This window comes from Chiloscyllium plagiosum, chromosome 31 (assembly GCF_004010195.1).
Source record: "Chiloscyllium plagiosum isolate BGI_BamShark_2017 chromosome 31, ASM401019v2, whole genome shotgun sequence".
NCBI lineage: Eukaryota > Metazoa > Chordata > Chondrichthyes > Orectolobiformes > Hemiscylliidae > Chiloscyllium > Chiloscyllium plagiosum.
The window spans coordinates 44,984,174-45,000,018 of NC_057740.1; the positions used below are offsets into that span (position 1 = coordinate 44,984,174).

The 15,845-nt window shown below is 40.6% G+C and overlaps 1 protein-coding gene across 3 annotated transcripts in view; it reads right to left on the reverse strand.

Moving 5' to 3' along the window:
* Nucleotides 1–3,901: 3,901 nt before the first annotated feature.
* LOC122565526 (PSMC3 interacting protein) overlaps nucleotides 3,902–15,845 on the reverse strand; it is a 38,472-nt gene continuing 26,528 nt past the window's right edge. The window contains exons 6-8 of one of the 3 annotated variants that reach the window (XM_043721582.1): nucleotides 10,191–10,244; nucleotides 8,010–8,069; nucleotides 3,902–4,926 (exon numbers count right to left, since the gene is read on the reverse strand). In XM_043721582.1, the coding sequence (XP_043577517.1) occupies nucleotides 4,915–4,926; nucleotides 8,010–8,069; nucleotides 10,191–10,244 (126 nt within the window). In that variant the 3' untranslated portion in view covers nucleotides 3,902–4,914. Of the gene's footprint in view, nucleotides 5,211–5,531; nucleotides 5,991–8,009; nucleotides 8,070–10,190; nucleotides 10,245–15,845 lie in introns of those variants that run through there. The other 2 variants (XM_043721581.1, XM_043721580.1) reach the window with 2 other exon arrangements.

The window sequence follows — 15,845 nt, forward strand, 5'->3', positions numbered from 1 at the left end:
TTTCTTCCCACTGAAAATTTCTTACTCAGTATCTCAACTGCAGTCCCTTTATCCATCAGTACAACTAATCCATCAGTATATATTTCAGTACAACTAATGTATTATCTTTGCTCTCATAAATCACTTCCTCATACCACTCAAGTCCGGTAGTGCTTTGTCAATAGTATAAGCAATCTCTAACTTTATAACTTGCAATTGTCCCTTAACAATCTATCAATTCCTAAGCGTCCTCAATTGCAGCTAGTTAATACAAACAACCTATTCTCATTCATTCAGCCTAAACCAATCTAACACTCCACCTTCAAAATGCAACAATCACTAATGGTTTCTTGAGAAATTTCTCTCTCAAAAAAAAACTATCTTAAATTGTTACAGTGCAAAATAAAATCAAAATACCCCTGGATCTCGAACTCCAGGGAAACAAAACACAAACATTTAACCACCAACAAACAATTATGCAGACAAATCTGATCACAATAATTAAACTATAATCTCTCTCTCACAGACACACACACACACAGAGCCTTGCTGCGAACAGCCAAAACCTCAGCCATAAATCAATATCTGTCAGCCAGAGTCTTACTTAAACAGACCCTATGTTCATTTCCAAAAGTCCTATTATCTTACAGGCCTTATCTAAAACATTTAACAGTTAGTAACACTTTGACTATTCTCTGCTATTTAACTTTTAATCATTCACTACCAATCTGCCAGCTTTCTAAACAGACCTATAAGTGCTTCCAGTAAAACAATTTCCCCTTCTTTATTCTGCCCCATCTATCTATAGGGTCCTATAAAGCAATTTCCCCTTCTTTATTCTGCCCTATCCATCTATAGGGTCTTATATACACCATCGTGGACTTTTTACTCAGACAAGAAGAATGGTGTGTTGCTTTCCTGGTGCCAGGACCAAGGATGTCTCAAAGAATGTTCTCACGGGGGAGAGGGGCCAGCAAGAGATCATTGTCTACATTGGAACCAACGACATAGGAAGGGAAAAGGTTGAAATTCTGAAGGGAGATCACAGAGAGTTAGGCAGAAATTTAAAAAGGTCCTCGAGAGTAGTAACATCTGGATTACTCCCAGTGCTACAAGCTAGTGAGGGCAGGAATAGGAGGATAGAGCAGATGAATGCATGGCTGAGGAGCTGGTGTATAGGAGGGTGGGACCCAGGGAGATAGTGAGGAAAGAGATCAATCTGAGACGGGTACAGCTGAGAACAGAAGCAAGTCAATCAGTCAGGGCAGGCAGGGAGTAGGACTAATAAATTAAACTGCATTTATTTCAATGCAAGGGGCGTAAACAGGGAAGGCAGATGAACTCAGGCCATGGTTAGGAAAATGGGACTGGGATACCATAGCAATTACAGAAACATGGCTCAGGGATGGGCAGGATTGGCAGCTTAATGTTCCAGGATACAAATGCTACAGGAAGGATAGAAAGGGAGGCAAGAGAGGAGGGGGGTGGCATTTTTGATAAGGAATAGCATTACAGCTGTGCTGAGAGAGGATATTCCCGGAAATACATCAAGGAAGTTATTTGGGTGGAACTGAGAAATAAGAAAGGGATGATCACCTTACTGGGATTGTATTATAGACCCCCTCATAGTCAGAGGGAAATTGAGAAACAAACTTGTAAGGAGATCTCAGCTATCTGTAAGAATAATAGGGTGGTTATGATAGGGGATTTTAACTTTCCAAACATAGACTGGGACTGTCATAGTGTTAAAGGTTTAGATGGAGAGGAATTGTTAAGTGCTTACAAGACAATTTTCTGATTCAGTATGTGGATGTATCTACTAGAAAAGGTGCAAAACTTGACCTACTCTTAGAAAATAAGGCAGGGGAGGTGGCTAAGGTGACAGTGGGGGAGCACTTTGGGGCCAGCGACCATAATTCAATTAGATTTAAAATAGAGATGGAAAAGGATATACCAGATCTAAAAGTTGAAGTTCTAAATTGGAGAAAGGCCAATTTTGACGGTATTATGCAAGAAAGCTGATTGGGGACAGATGTTTGCAGGTAAAGGGACGCTGGAAAATGGGAAGTCTTCAAAAATGAGATAACGAGAATCCAGAAAAACTATATTACTGTCAGGGTGAAAGGTAAGGCTGGTAGGCATAGGGAATGCTGGATGACGAAAGAAATTGAGGATTTGGTTAAGAAAAAGAAGGAAGCATATGTAAGGTACAGGCAGGATAGATCGAGTGAGTCCTCAGAAGAGTATAAAGGAAATAGGAGTATACTTAAGAGGGAAATCAGGAGGGCAAAAAGGGGACATGAAACAGCTTTGGCAAATAGAACTAAGTAGAATTCAAAGGGTCTTTACAAATACATTAAGGACAAGAGGGTAACTAGGGAGGGAATAGGGCCCCTCAAAGATCAGCAAGGCGGTCTTTGTGTGGAACCACAGAAAATGGGGGAGATACTAAAGGAGTATGTTACATCAGTATTTACTCTGGAAAAGGATATGGAAGATATAGACTGTAGAGAAATAGATGGTGACCAAAATGTCCAGTTTACAGAGGAGAAAGTGCTGGATGTCTTGAAACGGGTAAAGGTGGATAAATACCCAGGACCTGATCAGGTGTACCCGAGAACTCCGTGGGAAGCTAGAGAAGTGATTGCTGGGCCTCTTGCTGAGATACTTGTATCATCGATGGTCACAGATGAGGTGCCGGAAGACTGGAGGTTGGCAAAGGTGCTGGCAGGTGGGACGAGATTGGGTTGGGATATCTGGTCGGCATGGATGGGTTGGACCGAAGGGTCTGTTTCCATGCTGTACATCTCTAAAACTCTAATTGCTACTTTCTATTCTTACTCACCCCTTATCCCACGGTGCAGTTTTCTTGACCAATTCTCCATGTCTCCTTCAGCAACAATACCCTTCGCCTTTGGATCTTGGATTGGAGAGACCCTCTGGCAGGTTCCCACAACTAGGAGTCCCCAAGGACCACTCCAAGCCAGCAGAATATAGTCCGAAATCACAGCAAAAATGCTAACTTTTTTTTGTTGAGTACCCTTATTCTGTCAGTCTCGGGAATGGCCCCCGTGGACAAAGAAGTGCCCTGTTACTGCTGCCCTCTGTCCAGGTGGGTCTCTGCACCACCCTGCTCGCAGCACCAAATTTGTCGTGGAGAAAATATAGAAATTCACCAGGAGACGCAGTGAGTTCTTCAAGAAGTAGGTCTTTTATTTGCAAACAAACAACCGTGACACTGAGAAAGCAGATTCTCGAATGCCCACGAACCTCAGGGTCTGTGGATTTTTATATTTTTTTTAATCATGTTTCTGTTAGCTTATTCAGCATGTCCAACTATATTAACCAAAGTACCTCACTCTAGCTACACAATAAACCAGTGATGTTAGTTCCCATTATCTCTTCAGTTGTACATTCTACTATATGTTATCCTAATGTCACAGTTAGATATTTATTGCTAACTCTGCTACAGTGATCTTCCATTCCAGACTAACCTGTCATGATAGATATTTAGCTATTCCACCTATTACAATAGTCACCTGTCACAAGCTGACTCTACTAACTATTAATTAGATATTTTAATGTCATGTCCCAAATATTTATGGTCCCAATCCTGTCATAGTAACAGAGAAACTTGCTTTATTACTTGTGTAATCTCATCTCGCCATAGTGATCTTTCAGCCTTAACCTTACTCTGCTAATTGGTGTAAGAGCATTCCACTGTTCTTATTCCATCCTGCCTTCCACAGGCCACAGATTGCCAGTGGTCTACATGCTTTAACCCTTCCCATGCTTTCATGTTCTTTATTTTCCATAGAATCTCATACAGACTTATAAAATTCTAACAGGACCAGACAGGGTAGAGTTGAAAAGTGTAGCGCTGGAAAAGCACAGCAGGTTAGGCAGCATCTGAGGTGCAGAGGAGTCAATGTTTTGGGCATAAGCCTTTCATCAGGATTAGTTGATGTATTGAATGTATTCAAGAGGTGGCTAGATTTAGCATTTGGGGCAAATGGGGCCAAAGGGTATGGGGAGAAAACAGCATTAGGCTATTGAGTTGGACCATCAGCCACGATTGTGATGGATGGTGGAGCGGGCTCGAAGGGCTGAAAGGCTTCCTCCTCCTTTCTATGATGACCCTAGTCACCTCCTCAAAGCAAAACAATCATCAAGTTACTAAGACATGACCTGTCCCACACAAAGTCATGTTGACTGTCCCTAATTAGGCCATGCTTTTTCCAAATGCGTGTAAATCCTATTCCTACTTTCAAATCTCTGCAGATCAAACTTCTCCTTTTCTGTCCTCCAGCCTGGCAAGATCGTCTACTGGATGTCAGGGTTTCTTTTATAAAATAACAAAACTTTGTCATTTTGAAAATGTAAAGGTGTTTTCATTTAACTTAAGTATATATCTATAACAACAGAACCAAAACATACATTTTACAGTATTTTATTCTGAAAAACAGTAACATGTACAATGTTGTAACTTTTGTTAATAAGTTTAACACAGAAATCTGTATCAGCTACATGACAAAATCTTTTGAGCTAACAGAAAACGTAACAGTACAAGTCTATAAAAAGATAATGTTGACGGACAGTAGACCAATGTTTTTATTACCTGCCACCAATAATCTGGCTTGAGTCAAAATGATTAGCCAAAACTTTATTATTGATGTTTAATAAGTCAAGGTCCAGCTCCACATCCAAGCAAATTACTCATTTAGATTCAAAGCCATTCTTTTTCAAAGCTATAAATATGAAGTGGATCTAGTAATGGATCTAATGCACAGGCAATTTCTACAAACTGGGTGTTGTTCATTACAACAGGGCTATGCTAACTTGACCAAAACAAAAATGAATTGCACTCCTGATAAGATCTCCAAAAGCAGTTGAAAACAAATGATCAGTGAAATTCTGAATATGGTTGGGCAAGATCTAGTTATCTTCCTGTTGAAATAAAAAATATAGCAATATCATCTCAGTATGATTGGATAAAGCAACACTTGGAAAATGAATAGATTTCACAGCAGCTTCTATGCCAGCAACATTCAGTAGCCAAACAGAAGACTCATCAATTTTTGATGCAATAAATTGGGCAGAAAACATCCTGGGATAGCTTTTGTATTTACATAAAACTTTGGTTGTGTTGCCATTTTCTTTTACAACTTTATTCTTCATAAGTCTGGTACTGTGACCATATGATCTTCATCTGTTTCTATCCCAATTTCCTCCTATATTAAAAACCAAGAGAGATGTTATTGAAGTAGATTCCAAAAGGGATTCATACATCAACAACATAATTATAATTTTGACAATCTCTTGACTGTCCCATGTGGAATACTATTCCACAATACAAGGCATCCATTTGACTACAGCTGAAAATGTGTTGCTGGAAAAGCACAGCAGGTCAGGCAGCATCCAAGAAGGAGAATCGACGTTTCGGGCATGAGCCCTTCTGAAGAAGGGCTCATGCCCGAAACGTCGATTCTCCTGCTCCTTGGATGCTGCCTGACCTGCTGCGCTTTTCCAGCAACACATTTTCAGCTCTGACCTCCAGCATCTGCAGTCCTCACTTTCTCCTAATCCATTTGACTATGTTGAGTGTGTTTAGGGATTCAGCCTCTGCTTCCCATTAGCCAACTAATTAGACAACCAATCCATCCATGCTAATACGTTAATCGAGCTTTTATTTTACACAGAATGTTTGATGTGGCATCTAGTTAAATGCCTTCTGAAAATCTAAGTAGAGTGCATCCAAGGATTCCTCTTTATCTATACTGCTCGTTGCTTCCTCAAAGAATTCTAATAAATTAGTCAAACATGAATTTCCTTTCATAAAACCATACTGACTTGCCTGGCTGCATTTAGACTAAACTCTCTCTAATAACCTCCACTATAACGAAGTGTAACATTTTTCCTACTTGGGTTAACTGGCCTGTAGCTTTCTGCTTTTTGTTTCCCTCCTTTCTTGAGCAGATACATTTTCCATTCTGATGGGACCTTTTTGGAATCTAGGGAATTTTTGAAAATTAAAACCAAAATTATATAACCAAACTACTTCAACAACATCAAGTGACATGATTGATCAGAGTTTTTTCAAACAAATTTCCTTTCCCAGGTAACTGCAATTGTGCTTATCACCTGCCACCAATTATTTGATTTGAGGCGCAACGAATAGCCAAGCTCTATGACTGATGACTGATGAGTTAAACTCAAGTTACTTGTTCCTTTTCATAGTCTGATTTACAGCAATTTCTGGGATGTTACATATATCCTCTAAAATGAAGACAAATGCAAAATGCATATTTGATTAATTTGCCTTTTCCGTGTTACTATTACTTCACCAAACCTCACTCACTCACTATCTAGAAGACCTACACTCATATAAGGAGAGGGAGAAAAGATTCAAAAGGCTCCTGAAGGGCAACCTTATCACGCAGAAGGTAGTGCGTAGAATGACTTGCCTGGCGAGGCGGTGGAGGCTGGTACAATTACAACATTTATAAGGCATCTGTATGGGTATATGAATAAGAATGGTTTTGAGGGATATGGGCCAAAGGCTGGCAAATGGAGCGAAAGTAATTTAGGATATTGGTTGGACGAGTTGGACTGAAGGGTCTGTTTCTGTGCTGTACAACTCTATGACTTTAAAGAGGAGGCAAGTTTAGAAATGGGAATTTAGTGTGAAGATAAATTCATTGAAGACTTTTTTCTAAAAACAGCAGTGATGATAGCATACTTAAAGGGGAAGGAGACAGCACTAAATTTATTTTTCAAATTCATTCGTGGGATGGGAAGCACTGACTGGCCAGCATTTATTGCTCATCCCCAAATGCCCCTTGGTGGTGGTGGTGACGTGCCTTCTTGAATGGCCGCAGTCCATCTAGTGTAGGTAGACCCACAATGCCATTAGGGAGTGAAATCAGAGTGAACCACTAACAATATTAGCTAAAATAAGAATCAGAAAGGAAATTCAGGTGATTAAAAACTTGACAAAACTATGATAGATGGAGCAAGTGACTTGTAGCACTGAAGGGAAACAGGAAAAAATACTAGAGCATGATGCAAATTTAAGTTGGAAACAGGAGGACAGAGGCAATTGAATGGATAGTCTCAATGTTAATACAAAGAAGTCCGTACTCAGAGGTTAGAGTGAGAGAAGCAGGGATTTGGGATTAATGTTGTTTGTCATGGAGAAAAGCAGCTATCTTAGCATTCAGGTTGATACTGGAATAGTCAGCAGTTTTGGCAGAAGACAGCAGGACTAGTTGTGTTTCAAGTGGTCCTGCAAGATCTGGTGACAAACAGCTAAACTTGGTTTGTGCCATATCTGTTCAATTTCGTGTGTCTCAGACTTGAGGTTTGGAGATGAGGGCCGTACCAGAGGGAAAATGTGTTTTAATGAGGAAAACAGCAAAGATAGAGTTCAGTGCAATTTAGCCATTCAGAAGCTGCAGAAGCCAAGGTCTTTTCCGCAAGGTAGAGAGTCTATAACTCAAGGGGGTTAGGTTTAATGTGAGAGGGGCAAGATTTAAAAGGGACTTCAGGGACAACTTTTTCACATAGAGACTGTTGAGTGTATGGAATGAACTGCCAGAAGAAGTGGTGGAGGTTGGAACAATTACAACATTTAAAAGGCATCTAGATGGGTATATGAATTGGAGGGATATGGGCCAAGTGCTGGCAAAAGGTACTAGATTAGGTTGGGATATCTGGTCAGCATGGACAAGTTGGACTGAAGGGTCTGTTTCTGTGCAGTACATCTCTATGACTATGACTAAGTGCAGAAAATAAGACCAATGGCTAGGCTGGAATCTGTAAATATGGTGATACAGATGCTGCCCTCGTACATAAAAACGTATTCAAATAAATATATCCTCCTGTCTAACGATGTAGTCAAAACAAATGAGCATGGCTTCCTGTGGATCAACAATGATTTTACTGCCAAACAGACTGCAGTATCCTAAACTCCACTAGATGCAATCAATCTTGACACAGTTAGAAATGATGAGAGTTTTTTTTAAACTTACGTAAAATTGCTTCCTGCTCTTGGGGTACCCTTCCAGAACTGCATCAGTCAAATCACAAACCTGAACAAAATGAGAAAATACTAACTCCCAAGATAGCATCCATTCACAGAATCTCAACCAGACATGTAGAAACATTGGATTTATTCACAATACTTGGTTTTGAAACCAAATTAAATGTTGCAAATAAAAACAAAGTGCTGGAGAAATTCAGTAAGTCTGACAGCATTTATGGAGAGAGAAACAGAGTTCACACTTCTAGTCTGATGTGAATTTTCTTCAAATGAGCTCCATGCAAGAATAATTTTAGACTCGAAACATTAACTCTGCTTCTATTTTCACAAACCTACTGAGTTTCTCCAGCACCCACACTACTTGTTTATTTAAATATTGGAAGGACCTTGACTGACGCCCATTATTGAAAGCACATATCTATATTTATGGACTATGTGGAAAACTGGAAGATACTGAATTGCTAGGATGCTTTCTGGATTAGTCTTTTTATGAAGGAATGAAGTCAACAATTTAAGATTAGATTAGATTAGATTAGATTAGATTACTTACAGTGTGGAAACAGGCCCTTCGGCCCAACAAGTCCACACCGACCCGCCGAAGCGTAACCCACCCATGTAACCCACCCATTAAATGTAAATTTAAACCAACTGATTATAGAAAAACAGCCATGCAAAGCTTTATTTTAGAATAAACAGATTATTTTTGAGTTAATTAAAGAAACCTTGTGAAAGTCTCTTATTTGGATGATAGTACAAAAGGGAAAAAGGTTGGCTATTTTGGCTGACCCATTTCCCACACTTCAGCCTTTACCCCCTCTTCCTTCCCACAACAGCGATAGGGTCCCCTTGACCTTACCTACCTTCCCACCAGCATCCACATCCGGAGGATATTTAGCCACCATTTCCACCACCTCCAGCAGGATGCCACCACCAGATACATATCCCCCTCCCCTCTCCTCTTGTCAGCCTTCAGCAAGATGCATTCCTTTCGGGACATCCTGATCCACTCCTCCTTCACTCCCAACATAACCCCCACAGCCCCATTCATGTTCCCCTGCAACTGTAGAAGGTATAACATCTGCCACGTTTACTTCCTCCCTCCTCAGTATCCAGGGTCCAAACATACCTATGAGGTGAAGCAGCAATTTAACTACACTTCACTCAATCTAGTCTATTGTATTCGCTGCTCACAATGTGGTCTCCTCTACCTTGGGGAAACAATGACTGGGTGACCGCTTCGTAGAACATTTACATTCTGTCCACAAAAAAGACTGAGCTTCCATTTGTCTGCCACTTCAACACCACCCTATTTTCTGGCCTATATCTCTGGGTCTCCAGTTTGCTGCAGTGTTCCAGCGAAGCTCAGCACAAGCAGGAGGAGCAGCACCTCATTTTCCACTTGGGAACACTACAGCCTTCGGGACTCAATATCAAGTTCAACAACTTTAGTGTTTGAGGCATCTATTCCCATTCCCTTGCCCCAACCCCCAGGCACCAGATCTTGTTATTACATGTTCTACTACTACACTCAACCCTCTGTTAGCCACTAACAGCCCTTATTAATAGTATTCATGCTCCGAGGCTGATCAACGGTTCTTCTCTCTCTTTGGGCTCTATTTCCACCAATTGTTTACTCCTTACTGCCTCCCCCCACCCTTTCTTTTGCAGAAAAAACATTTTTTTTTCTAGCTACCATCAGTTCTGAAAAAGGATCACTGGACCTGAAACGTTAACCGATTTCTCACCTCAGATGCTGCCACATCTGCTGAGCTTTTCCAGCAATTTCTGTTTTTGTTGGTGGTTATTTTGGCGACTGAGACAAACCATTGGTACTTATGGTTTGACTCTGGAGAACTATATTAGATTACTAGAATATTCTTTCCATCCCAGCTATAATGTCATTAGAATCATGGGCTCCCTGTGGCTACTGCATTTCCACAATGTACAGCATTAAATACTTAAATCAGTTTGGTGACGGCAACAGTGAAAGACCAATAACAGCATACATGAGTGACCTGATCCCTGCTTCCCATAGTCTCCAATCTCAAATGAAACCTTCAATAATCCCTGACCTAACCAATTCCTTTATTTCCAGTGGTCCAGAACCACCCCTGCGCCCCAAATGCTAATATGAATCCTTCTTTCTACTTAATTTAAAAAAAATACTCACCATTCTCTTCCTTTGCTTCCATTCTTTCACATAAAACTTCCGTTCGTTATAAACCTAGTCAGATCAAAGAAAATGAAAAGATATTTGTTTTTTTACTAAGCATCTCCAGCTCTTGGGGCATCCACTATCTGTTCAAGTTCTTATTTCTAACAATTTAAGGACATCCTTCCTATAGAATGGCAACCAAAATTGAATGCAGTATTCTAAAAGTGGCCTAACCAATGTCCTGTACAGTCACAAAATGACCTCCCAACTCCTACACTCAATGCATTGATCAATAAAGGAAAGCATACCAAACACCTTCTTCACTACCTGCGACTCTACTTTCAAGGAACTATGAACTTGCACTTCAAGATCTCTTTGTTTAGCAACACCCTCCAGGACCTTACCATTAAGTGTATAAGTCCTGCTCAGATTTGCCTTTCTAAAACGCAGCACCTCACATTTATCGAAGTTAAACTTCACCTGCCACTCCTCAGCCCAACGGCCCATCTGATCGAACTCGGAGATAACTGTCTTCACTGTCCATTACACCAATTTTGGTGTCATCTGCAAACTTACTATGTTCACCTCCAAATAATTGACATAAATGACAAAAAGCAGTGTACTCAGCACCAATCCTTGTGGCTTACCTCTGGTCACAGGCCTTCAGTCTGAAAAGCAACCTACATCCAACCCTCTGTCTCCTACCTTTGAGCCAGTTCTATATACAAATGGCTAGTTCTCCCTGTATTTCATGTGATCTAACCTTGCTAACCATTTGTCAAATGCCTTACTGAAGTTCATAAAGATCACATCCATTGCTCTGCCTTCATCAATCATTTTCGTTACTTCTTTGAAAAAGTCAATTGAATTAATGAGACACGATTTCCCACGCACAAAGCCATGCTGACTATCCCAAATCAGACTCTGCCATTGCAAATATATTTAAATCCTGTCTCTCAGGATCTCCTCCAATAGCGTGCCCACTACCAGTGGCAGGCTCACCGGCCTATAGTTTCCTGGCCTTTCTTTACCACCTTTCTTAAATAGTGACACTATGTTAGCCAACCTCCAGTCTTCAGCACCTCACCTGTGGCTATCGTTGATACAAAGCAAGGGGCACAGCAATCACTTCCCGAGCTTTCCACACAGTTCTAGGGTACACCAGATTAGACACCTTAATGCTGTTATGAAGGTGTAGATGTCTACTGTACTTTTAAGAGAGAGAGGAAGCTGGCAAGGGCTGACTGAAAGTGCTAAACAATTTAAAAAGGTAACATTTGGGTGTGAAAACAAATAGTTGGAGCTTTGTTGCTATGTTACACAACAAATTCGAATTTGACCAATCAGTTTAAATTATGCCCCAAGATACCAAAATCCAATCGAATTTGAATTTTACAGTTTTGGATGACATGAGACCAATGAGATAGCCTGATGTTTTGGGGTATATATTGGGCATTTTGAACCATTGACCAGACAAGCAAAGAGCATTAACAAACACAGACGGCCTTCAGAATTGCTCACTTAAAGGTACCTTTGCATATGAAATTTGTGAAACAGAAGACTGAAGAAAAGACCCAGGAAAGTACAGACAAAGATACCAAGAGAAAAGAGACAACTGGCTGGTTTTGAAATCTGAATGTTTTCTTCAACTTAATCGGAGGCTTTATCGGATCAGTATGCTGTTTTGGAGTGGGAGGAAGATAAATTGATCACACAAAGGAGGATTACCGTGTAGACAGTTGTTGTTTAATTTTCTTGTGTTTCTTGGAGTTAAAGAATAAATTGTTAAATTTTATCTTTACATTGAAGGGGTTTTGTAGTTCTTGGTCACTCATACTTTAACAGATTCTGAGGCAAGGTCAGCTTTTCTGTGGGCCTGGTCCAAATCAGCAGAAGGATTTACCCAGTGTCATAACAATACATTTTAATATGTCCAGCACCTCTTCCTCTGTAATTACGGATATAATATGGACCCTCTAAGAAAAAGAACAGGAAATGACATCACCATTGAAATGACGTCACCAACCCAAGGACACTCAAGCATATAAATAAAAAGTAGGCTACACCACCAGTGCTTCATTCGGAGGCTCACTGAAGGTGTTACCTAATATGGTGACGAAACAGCTGAAAACAAACCTTCCAGTTCAGCGAGCAAACCTACATCCATATGGACATTTTTCAAGATATCATTATTTATTTCCCCAGGTTCTCTAGCTTCCATATCCTTCACCACAGCAAATACAAAATACTAGTTTAGTATCCCACCCATCTCCTGCAGTTCCACAAATGGGCTGTTTTGCTGATCTTTAAGGGGTCCTATTCTCTATCTAGTTAAACTTTTTGTCCCTGTTGTGCCCTCCTGATATCCTTCTTAAGTATACTTCTACTGCCTTTATACTCTCCAAAGGATTGACTCGATCCCTGCTGTCTACACCTGATTGAATCAAGTATTTAAAATAAAGGATTATACTATGTCCATGCAGGTAGGCTATTTGAGTAAGACAAGTTAGGCCTCAAGAATGTCAGATTTATTTGTACTAGCAAGACTTTATTAAATGTTGTAACCTTTATTAGTATTGTTAAGTTTTTAAAAATGTAATAATAAGGTTAACAAATACAGGAATGGCGAGCTGATTTAACCTATTGTGTACTATGTAGAAATTTCAGGACAGTTCCTGAATCCTGTATAAGTATTTGTGTAGTAAGTGTTGTCAATTCGCAGCATAGACTAAAAGTTGGCTAAAAGATAGGAAACAGAGTGTATTTGTAGATGGACATTTTTCCAGATTGGAGACAAGTTCAAAGTGGAGTTCCACGGGGATCAGTATTGGGACCCTTGCTTTTTCTAATTTATATAAATGATTTGGAGATGTGCGTTGAGGGTAAAATCTCTAAATGTATATACGATACTAAGCTAGGGAGGATAGTGAATTGTGAGGATGATACTGAGTGGTTTCGGAGGGACATTTACAAGTTGGTCAAAAGGGCAGACACCTGGCAAGAGAAAATCAATGCAGAGAAATGTGGTTATGCATTTTGGTAGAAAAACACAGACAATACAGGCTGAATAATAATACAACTTTGAGGGGAGTACAAGAGCAGATGAATCTCAAGAGTTCACATGCATAATTCTCTGAAGGTGGCCAGGTAGGTTGAAACAGTTGTTAAGAAGGCTTACAGGATTCTTGAGTTTATAAAGAGAGGTAGCGGTATAAATGTAAGGAAGTGATGCTACACCTCTATAAATCATTGTAGAGATCAGAGTGGTGCTGGAAAAGCACAGCAGGTCAGGCAGCATCCAAGGAGCTGAAAATCGGGCAAAAGCCCTTCATACAAATCATTGGTCAGGCCACATTTGGAATAGCATATTCAGTTCTGGGCACTTTATTTAAGGAAGGATGTTAAAGCCCTGGTGTGAGTGCAAAGGAGATTTTCTAGAATGATCCCAGGAATGAGGGATTTTAGATCCAAGGAAAGATTAGAGAAATGGATTTAGAACATAAAGCTATACAGCACAGCAACAGGCCCTTCGGCCCATAATGTTGTGCTTAACATGACACCAAATTAAACTAATCCCTTTTGCCTGTCCTTGGTCCATTTTCCTTCATTCCTTGCATACTCATGTGCTTATCTAAAAGCCCCTTAAACACCCCTATCATATCTGCCTCCCTCACCACCCTTAGCAATGTGTTCCATACACCTACCACATTCTGTGCGAAAACTTGTCCCTCAAATCTTCTTTGAACTTTTCCCCTCTCACCTTAAATGCTTGCTCCGTAGTATTAGACATTTCAACTCTGGGAAAAAGATTCTGTCAACCCTATCCATGCATCTCATAATTTTATAGACTTTGTAAAGTCTTCCCCTCACCCTCTGCTGCTCCTGACAAAACAACCCTGGTCTTTTTAGCCATATCTTCTAACCCAGGTAGCATCCTGGTAAATCTCTTCTGTACTCTCTCCAAAGCTTCCACATCGTTCCTGCAATGTGGCAACCAGAATTGAATGCAATACTCTAAGAGCAGCCTAATTGAAGTCTTATAAAGCTGCAACATGACATGCTGACTCTTGCACTCAACACCCCGACCAATGAAGCATGACATACACCTTTTTTTTAACCACCATCTATACTGGTCTGGCCATTTTCAGGGTGCTATGGACCTGGACTCCAAGGTACACCAATGCTGTTACGAGTCCTGCCATTAACAGCATACTTTCCCTTAACATTTGAACTCCCAAAGTGCAACATCTCAAACTAGCCTGGATTAACTCCATCTGCCATTACTCTACCCATGCCTGCAACTGATCCATATCCCACTATATTCTTTCACAAACTTCTACATGAGCTACAACTCCACTGATCTTTGTGTCATCTACAAGGTTACTAATCCACCCATCCATGTTTTCATCCAAGTCATTTATATATATTACACAGCAGAAGACACAGTACAGATCGGTGTGGAACACCACTAATCACAGACCACCAGCCAGAAAGACACCCTTCCTACTCTCAGGCTTCCACTGGCAAACCAATACTGAATCCAATGGTAAAGTCACTGAGGATCCCATGCATCTTAATCTTCAGGATGAGCCTTACTAAAATCCATGTAGACAACATCCACTGTTCTACTCTGATCGATCACCTTTGTCACTTCCTCAAAAAATTCAATCAAGTTAATAAAACATGACCTGCCCTGCACAAAGCCATGCTAACTGTCCCTAGTTAGATCATGCTTTTCCAATTGCGCATTAATCCTAACCCTAAGAATTCTCTCCAATAGCATCCCAACCACTGATGTGAAACTGACCGGTCTATAGATTCCTGGATTATCTCTAGATCCTTCTTGAACAGAGGAACAACATTAGCTACTCACCAGCACTCCAGGACCTCTCCAATAGCTAGGGAACATTGAAAGATCTTGTTCAAGATCTCAGCAATCTGCTCTGTTGTCTCTTAATAACCTGGGCCTAGGGGACATATCAATCTTAATGCTCTTCAAGAGACCCAGCACTACTACTTTTTTGATCTCAGCATATTAGCAGGCTCCACACACATCTCACTATCCTCCATATCCTTCTCCTGCATGAAAACCAATGCAATGAACGTCTAAATCCTGGAACCTGCAATAACCATTCCTGTCCCTGCTCTACCCATGTCTCTGAAATGGCCATAACATCGAAATCCCAGGTACCAACCCATGCTGCAAGTTCACCCACCTCATTCCGGATGCTCCCACCATTGAAGTAGACACTTCAAACCAACTTCTTGCCTGCCAGTGCCCTATTGCAATCTTGAAATCTTAGTTCTGACTTCAGTACTCTCAACCTACTGTATACTCGAAATACAATTTCGGTTCCCATCCCCTGCTGAATTAGTTAAAACCCATCCAAAGAACATTAGCAAATATCCCCCCCAGGATAGTGGTACCCCTCTGGATCAGGTGAAGACCATCTTGTTTGTAGAGGTCCCGTCTATCCCAGAAAGAGCCCCAATTATCTAGGAATCTAAAACCCTCCTTCCTGCACCATCCCTGTAGCCATGTGTTCAACTCCTCTCTCCCTATTCCTTGCAATATGGTACGGGCAACAGACCAGAAATAACAACTGAATGTTCTAGCTCTAAGCTTCCCACCCTAGCTCCCTAAATTTCTGCTTTAAATCCCTATTTCTC